The 7500-nt window shown below is 36.0% G+C and overlaps 1 protein-coding gene across 1 annotated transcript in view; it reads left to right on the top strand.

Annotated features, from left to right (window-relative positions):
• The window catches only part of LOC137997425 (uncharacterized), a 41046-nt gene that overhangs the window by 13718 nt on the left and 19828 nt on the right, over positions 1-7500 (top strand). Inside the window, exons 4-6 of the mRNA XM_068843401.1 lie at positions 1402-1450; positions 4370-4405; positions 5615-5679. Coding sequence (XP_068699502.1) covers positions 1402-1450; positions 4370-4405; positions 5615-5679 — 150 coding nt within the window. The remainder of the gene's footprint in view (positions 1-1401; positions 1451-4369; positions 4406-5614; positions 5680-7500) is intronic.

Raw genomic sequence — 7500 nt, 5'->3', positions numbered from 1 at the left:
TCGAGGGTGTAGTCACCGAGTAGGATGCAAGGAGCTCTGCTGATATCTTGCCCCAGGATGTTTGTTTTGTTGAGAGCGATTGTGAGGCCGAACTCGTGATATGCGTATGCAAAGCACTGATTAGTCGTTGTAAGGCTTCCTCAGTGTGTGCACTGAAGGCAGCATCATCCGCAAACAGCATCCCCGAAGCAGAACTTTGCGCACTCTGGTGTTCGCGTGCAGGCGAGCAAGGTTGAAAAGGCTCACGTCACTCCTTGCGTGGATGGTGCTTCCGTCTTCAGTCTGATCGAAAGCGTAAGGCAGCAGCAGAGATAAGAAGGTGCCGAATAGTATTGGAGCGAGAACACAGCCTTGTTTCACGCCACTTTGCTTCATGTAAGTAAATGCACTATTGAAGCTGCTCGCGTCAGCTCATGAATTAAAATAGGTGACCGCAAATTATGGACGTTACCACTGATTTCGCTATTTGTCTTCTATGCACACAGCTTTTAAACAAACGATTGTTTGATTACTTTAATCTGTCTCCCTAATTCTATGCACATGCGGACTCGATTGAGCAGGTGACAAACTTTGCGCCTGCATAAATAAGGACCTTGTAACCCCCTTATTTTGCAACTTCATTCGTTTATATCTCCGTTTTCGGACAGCAATCGTTTTTCTTCTTTTCATAGCAAGTTAAATCAAAGATTTTCAAAACATTCTATATCTGAAAAAAGAGAGATATATTTCAAAAAACTGTCGTTTCTTTAAGACTGGTCTATTGATTTTTGTTAAATGTTACACCATGTCAGAGATTGTTTCTTCTTATGGGGTAACGCTGTATGGGAAGATTTCGTTGTCCCCTTTTTTTTTTCAAAAAAGACAACAGATGTTGATTTTAAAGCTCAAAGAAATGTATTTTCCATGGTATCAAGAAATAACCACTTGCTGAATTTGCTACATTAACAATATGAAGAAAGATACCAACAACCACTTAATGCAAAAACCTAATGTACGTATTTGCTACGGTAGCAAATACCTATTTTATGTAGCAAATACCTACTGTCACGTCGCAAATATCTACCCACCGTATTTGGTACGGTAGCAAATACTCATTTCCGTATTTGCTACCGTAGCAAATACTCATTCAAGTAGCAAATACCTACCAGTCAGTATTTGTTACCGTAGCAAATACTTAATTTTGGTAGCCAGTACTGACGTAAATCTAACTCTCTCTCTCTCTCTCTCTCTCTCTCTCTCTCTCTCTCTCTCTCTCTCTCTCTCTCTCTCTCTCTCGCTTTCCTTGTACCGTACATGAACAGTTAAACAATGGCAAACAGGTTAAAATATAAATTTTATCTATTAACTTTAATGATCATTGCCATTAAGAATAACTTTGAGAAACTTTTTGTTGAATTTAAGGTGGATGAGATTGTTGACAATTTAGATATCAGAAAATGCCTTGATACAAGTAAGTGTTGTGAATTTTGTGACTGAGAAACTATATACATGTATTCATTTATCCGGCATCACTAAACACAGGAACGAAACAGAATATATGCCGGAATGAGGCGGAATAACATCGGAATGAAACGAAATGAACAAGAAAGATACCGGAATGTACTGGAACGAGCTGGAATGTCACCCAAATAAAGCGGAATATGCCGGAATGAACCTGAAAATGCCAAAATTTGGTGTTTTAGTTAACGCCAACAGATTTTCGGTTGTTTCGGTCAGCTTTTATTGTGTCACGTGATTTCCTAAGGAAATTGTATGTGTTTTTGCCTTTTGTCACATTTGGAACACTTCGATCACAAGAAAAATTTGACAGGTATATCCATTGCTACATGTAAATGAGTAATTATTTGTTGTGGAAGTAATATCTTTTCGTGAACAAATGCAGTAGCAAGAGAAACAGAATGTTATTCTAATTGTTTTTGTCTATGGATCTCGGAGGCGGCTTTCACTGTGCCAGTCAGAAAACCCGTGAACATTTTTATTGTGACCAATCACAATCAAGTTCAGCAAACCACAAACTAATTACCATTGCTGCTTGCCTGCTTCCCACGACCCAAACGTGATGGAGATATATGGAAATAGATTCGCGCAAACGACCGGAAGATTCTTTTTCTCTTCGCGATTGTTAGCGATAATGCCATCAAACCTGAATGCAGTGTTTCCTTGTCTGAAGAAAGAAGTCAGAGGCACCGAAAAAAGATCGATTGTTGATAATATACTTACATGAAGAATTGTGAGAACATATCGTGACTCGTTCCAAGCATTGTTACTTCCCCTTTAATGTACAGTGTAAACTGTTTTTTTTTTCTGTCAGTCTCTCTGTTCTGCAACACTAATTCATTCACAGTCTAGAATGATAAAAATTGCTTTTTGTTCCTTCTCATTCCGGTCCACACTCATCAGCTTGATTCTGGTGTCCTTCTGGTTTATTCTGCCTTATTCTGTTGTCATTCTGCCTTGTTCTGGCATATATCAGTCTATTCTGGTAATTCCGCTTTATTTATGACATTCTGCTTCATTCCGGTGTCATTCTGGCTCATTTCAGTATTTTCCGGTACCATTCTTGTTCATTCTGTCTCATTCCGGTGCCATTCCGCCTCATTCCGTTATATTCTGGTATATTCCGTTCTGTTCCGTTCCGTTCCTGTGTTTAGTAACACCCTCATTTATCCCTTGTACTTACAAGTCCAACTGATAGTACCCAAAAATGCTGCTTTTTGTCAATCCCTTCAAATGGAGAAGTTGTTAAATATAACACTAATAAATTGTCAGTTGTTAACCCAACAAATGCATCTCACTAAACAGATCATCATGCAGTTTTATTGAAGAATCAAATCACCCCGGCATATGATTTGCAAATCACTTTCCCAACCTGTGTCAGTTCAACATTTGCAGGAATGAAAATTAATGGGTTTCTGGAGTAGAAAATGAATCAGCACTATTCTGATTCATGATATAATCAACAATAACAGGAGTCATACAATGTTGCAACTGATAATCTTAGCATATCCTTGTTACATACATGTAGTTTACCATACATGTAATTTGAATCCACAATTTGCAATAATTATGCTAATGAACAACTTCAAGACAAAAGCCTTTTTTTGCATTTATAAGGTAAAGAATGAGATGCATTTCTCAACTCAACAAGAAATGGTAATTTCAATACACAAAAAAGCACAGGTGGCTCTGTTGGTTGAGCAACAGGCAGCCATACGAGAGGTTGTGAGTTCAACTCCGGCTGGACCAACACTCAGGGTCTTTAAAGAACTGAGGAGAAAGTGCTGCCTTCACAATGATACTGTATCTGCAAATGGTTAGAATTTCAAGATAAGGCCCATACAATATTGCATCCTGCTAATTAATTAATGAAGAGATGCATTCATGATTTCTGTGAACTGAATGAATCAACGTCTCGAATATATGGAGCAATAATAACCTTGACAATGAGATGTGTTTGTTGCTGAGTCAATGAGTTGCCAAGACGATTTATGTGAATAAACTGACTGGACAATTTGAAGACAGGATGGAGAGCCTTTTTGCAACTGGTACATGTACATATGTACATTGGTAAATCATCTATTCCGGTGGTGTACTGTATTATTGGACAACCGACTTAAGACTGAAGGACCTGTGAAACCCATAGTTCACAGAATTTTGGAGATCTGACATTTTCAGCTACCTGTGTACTTTGTAAAAAATTTTCTTGTCCAGTGTCAGAAATAAAGGTGCATTTTTACCTCAGAATCATAGGAAGTTTAATTGTTGGAATTAACTTGGGTAGAAATAGAATTTATGGGTTCAAAACAAATCTGTACTCAAAAGCATGTTTAACAAGCCATCCTCGGAACAGGGTTGTCCACCTCATTGGATTTTTGAAGTCACTTAAACTTTTGGCTTTACACTAAATTTAACAAAACTCACCCAAATTGCCATAATTATACTCATCAGGGGATGTCCTAAGGAATACAAAGGATCCCTTTGTTCAGTAAACAAGGTTATTATTTTACTATTATTTTACTCACCCTTAAAATACTTCAATCGGCATGTACTAAAACCAGGAACACCGTAACACTCCGGAACACCCTTAAAGTAACCCAAAACCCTCAATTTGGCTATCCCTAGGCCTAAAAACCAACTTAAGGCCTAGCTAGGCCTAGGGTTAGCCAAATTGAGGTTTTTGGGTTACTTACAGGGTGTTCGTAGTGTTCCGGGGTGTTCCAGTGTTCCTGGTTTTAGTACATGCCACTTCAATCTGTGTTATGTACATATGACTTTAATATATATTTAAAATTCACAATAAAATTTTAATACACATTTTATTCCATGGAAATTATTCACCTTTTGAATTGTTCATTTACTGTTTTTTTAGAAATTGGGCGTCCTTTTGAAAGAGGATTGTCTGGAGGTAAATTTGCCATGCAGCTGTTCGATATTTAATTTTCTGTAACTTCTGGTTGAGCATTCAATTGTGCTATGACATACATGTTGTTTTCTGAAGTCTTTTTTCAACTAGTTAGCAGTAATAGTGATGTTCAAATGTTACCTCCGAGTTACATCAAAGGCCGTTATCAGTACACATACAGTTCACATTCAGGAAAGAAGTTACTTTATTATGCAGGCTCTCTGTTGTGTTCTTTCAAGCTTCCTCTTGAATGACATGCTGTCAAAAGGGAATGCCCTTTGACTGCATGCCATTTCTTACGCCGGACATCTTTTAATCTTACAGCTGGTTGCCCAGAAGAAGAGCCTGTAACTTTGTAGACTTGGGTCATTTTCATTTTGTTATTTTTTGCATAAAAGCCTTGTTTAAGCGCACTGATTAAGGTGATTCCCTTGCTTTGCACTGCGCATCTCATACTGTGCATAACATTGCGACTTTGGAGATGGCAGGGTATCACGCCAGCCATCTGAAGAAAGGCAACAAAGGCCGCTTTTAAGTGGTTAAGGTTGTTCCCAAGCCTGCAAGTCACCGCTACAACTTGAGACAGGACAGTCAACAGCCGTAGATTTTCTCTGGAACAGAAAGTCTTAAACTCTCATTCATACTGAGAGCAATCTCATTTAAATATTAGCTTATAATATTACAAGATTATTATTTATAGAAGTAATTAATGACATAGCGTTTCTTATGCTATAGCACTGACTATTGCATTATATGATATAGTTTTAATATATATTTGTAAGTATACATGTATATAATGTATTATATATAATTATATATTACTGGAGCATCTGTATGTCATAGTTGTACTATTTTGTAAGATCGAACAATTGATTTTCTGTAATTTAGTTTTTAGGTTCTCCTTAGATATATTTTAATTCCATTTGTACGTCTTTCTTAAGAATGGAAATAAACGTTATTAGTATTATTATTAAAAGATGGGAGAATGTCTTGATTATCTGTATCGTCATTATGCAGTTACCTGTCTTGAAATGGAGATTTTCTACTTAACGATTTTGCAGTAATAACTGTCAAGACACTGTCAAACTAATTATGTTCTCTGTTAGGTGAAAAATCCTTAATATAATAATGATTTATTGTTAAACTGTTTCATTAAATGTACGAGTATTATTTTCCTTGTAATGGCCCATATCTTACATGTAACTTTTTCAGGTGAGAAGAAACGAGCCAACATTGGATGTGAGCTGATAACAGATCCTTCATTGATCTTTCTAGATGTAAGTACATGTACCATTAAGGGCAACCAGTCCAAAGTGGAGGTTAGAAAACCCAGAGTGTTTTAGCATAACTTATTTTTACCCTACATGCAACCTGAATAATTATTAGTAACAGACCAACAGCAATATTGTTACTTTCTGAAGAAATGGCTTCATATAATAATTATGGTTAAGAAAAGCTATTTCATTTACCAGTTGAGCAATACATGTACCAGTAACCTCCAAGTTGTACATGTACATACTAATATAGAATAAATAATATTCACATGGTGAAGATTTAAGTAATGGATGTTGGTCATTATTCTTTGTTTAGTTAAAAATTATATAATTTATATCTGCATGGTACACCTGTAGATCACAATGTGGCTCATGTCTTTTGCTGGGTCACATTCTGTCTTAAGGACTGACTCAAACCAGTTACAACATTTCTACTTTCAAGAAACTGTACTATAAGAAATCTTGACTCCTACTCTACAACACTGTATCACCAATTAAGCAGCTAAGCTTATCTTACCACATAAACTAGACACTACTGTATATCGAAGCGTTACATGTAACTCAGGCTTGTTTAGGGAATTGATATACGATAAAGAGGCTATTTTTTGTGCTACTTTGCAATAAGGTGTTTTTCACCTTTGTTGTGGGATGTAAAAGAAGGGTAAATCTGCCAGCAGCTCATGACTAGGAGTGAACAACTGGTACCTCACTTTGAGTGATCATTTTCTCAGATCTTGGGTCTGTTTCTCAAAAGTTATAGTTAAGTAATAACTATAACTAAGGTTGAATTGTATACGTCCCTGCAAAGATTCTTTGGAGGAGATTCAGAGCTATACCTATAAAGTGGTGTACACGATTTTCAACAAAATATTAGGTATCTTTGAATCTGCTTCCAAGAATTGTTTTTTTTTTTTTTGTCTTTACATAGAGTTCTATCCTTGCCGGCATATATGCTTTTAGAAATAAAATTATATAGGGGTCACCAACTTCATTTTTGAGGTACATGTAAAATAGTTTAAAGACAAAATAGATGGCTTATTCGCTGATCAGTGTTGTCTTGGTTATGTATGAAGTAACAATGGGCACACTTTGTCAACCAAAAATTGTTGTTTCTCGTGTTATAACATATTGCTGCATGTTTAATTGAAAAATGTGTTGCAGAGTCAATCCTTTTGGTAAGGCGATTTTTTGAAATTGTTGAAAGTGGTTAGAATTTCTAAATGGTGTTTGAATAGAGATCTTGCAAGGCCAAATTGAAGGCTGCATTTAACTTTGTCACTCCAAATATATATCTCTTCAGTTCAGTTCAGTTTATTTTTGCCACTTTTGTTATAATTAAATATAATTATATATTAAACTACAAGAGATATTAAATAATCAATAAAAGAAAAGCATAAGGCGAGGATGCCCATATATAAACCATTAGGGCTTATTCGGGCTTCAGGCACCTCAAAGGAAAATACAACTATAAAATAATAATTTTAGGCGTGTCTTATCTAACTTAATTTGTAAGCACATTTATGTTAAAAAGGAAGAAGACAGACAAACAAAATAAGCGGAAGTCAGTTCAGGAAGACAATTTTTAATTTAGACTTAAATTGAGAAACTGTCAGCATTCTGAATTTCTGTATTGAGAGAATTAAACAATTTAGGTCCTTGAAAGCGTATTGCGAACTGTCGGATATTTTTTCTACAAGAAAATAGGTATAAGGCATTGGAGTTTCTGGTATTATAATGATGAATTTTATATTTTACATTCAACTGTAAAACTAGCTGTCTATTTATAAGTCATCTTGTGTGTCTCGAATTAGCTTACATGAGCTA

Source organism: Montipora foliosa, chromosome 3 (assembly GCF_036669935.1).
Source record: "Montipora foliosa isolate CH-2021 chromosome 3, ASM3666993v2, whole genome shotgun sequence".
Taxonomy (NCBI): Eukaryota; Metazoa; Cnidaria; class Anthozoa; order Scleractinia; family Acroporidae; genus Montipora; species Montipora foliosa.
The sequence above is the reverse complement of the archived record's forward strand: the minus strand, read 5'-3'. Positions and strand labels throughout refer to the sequence as shown.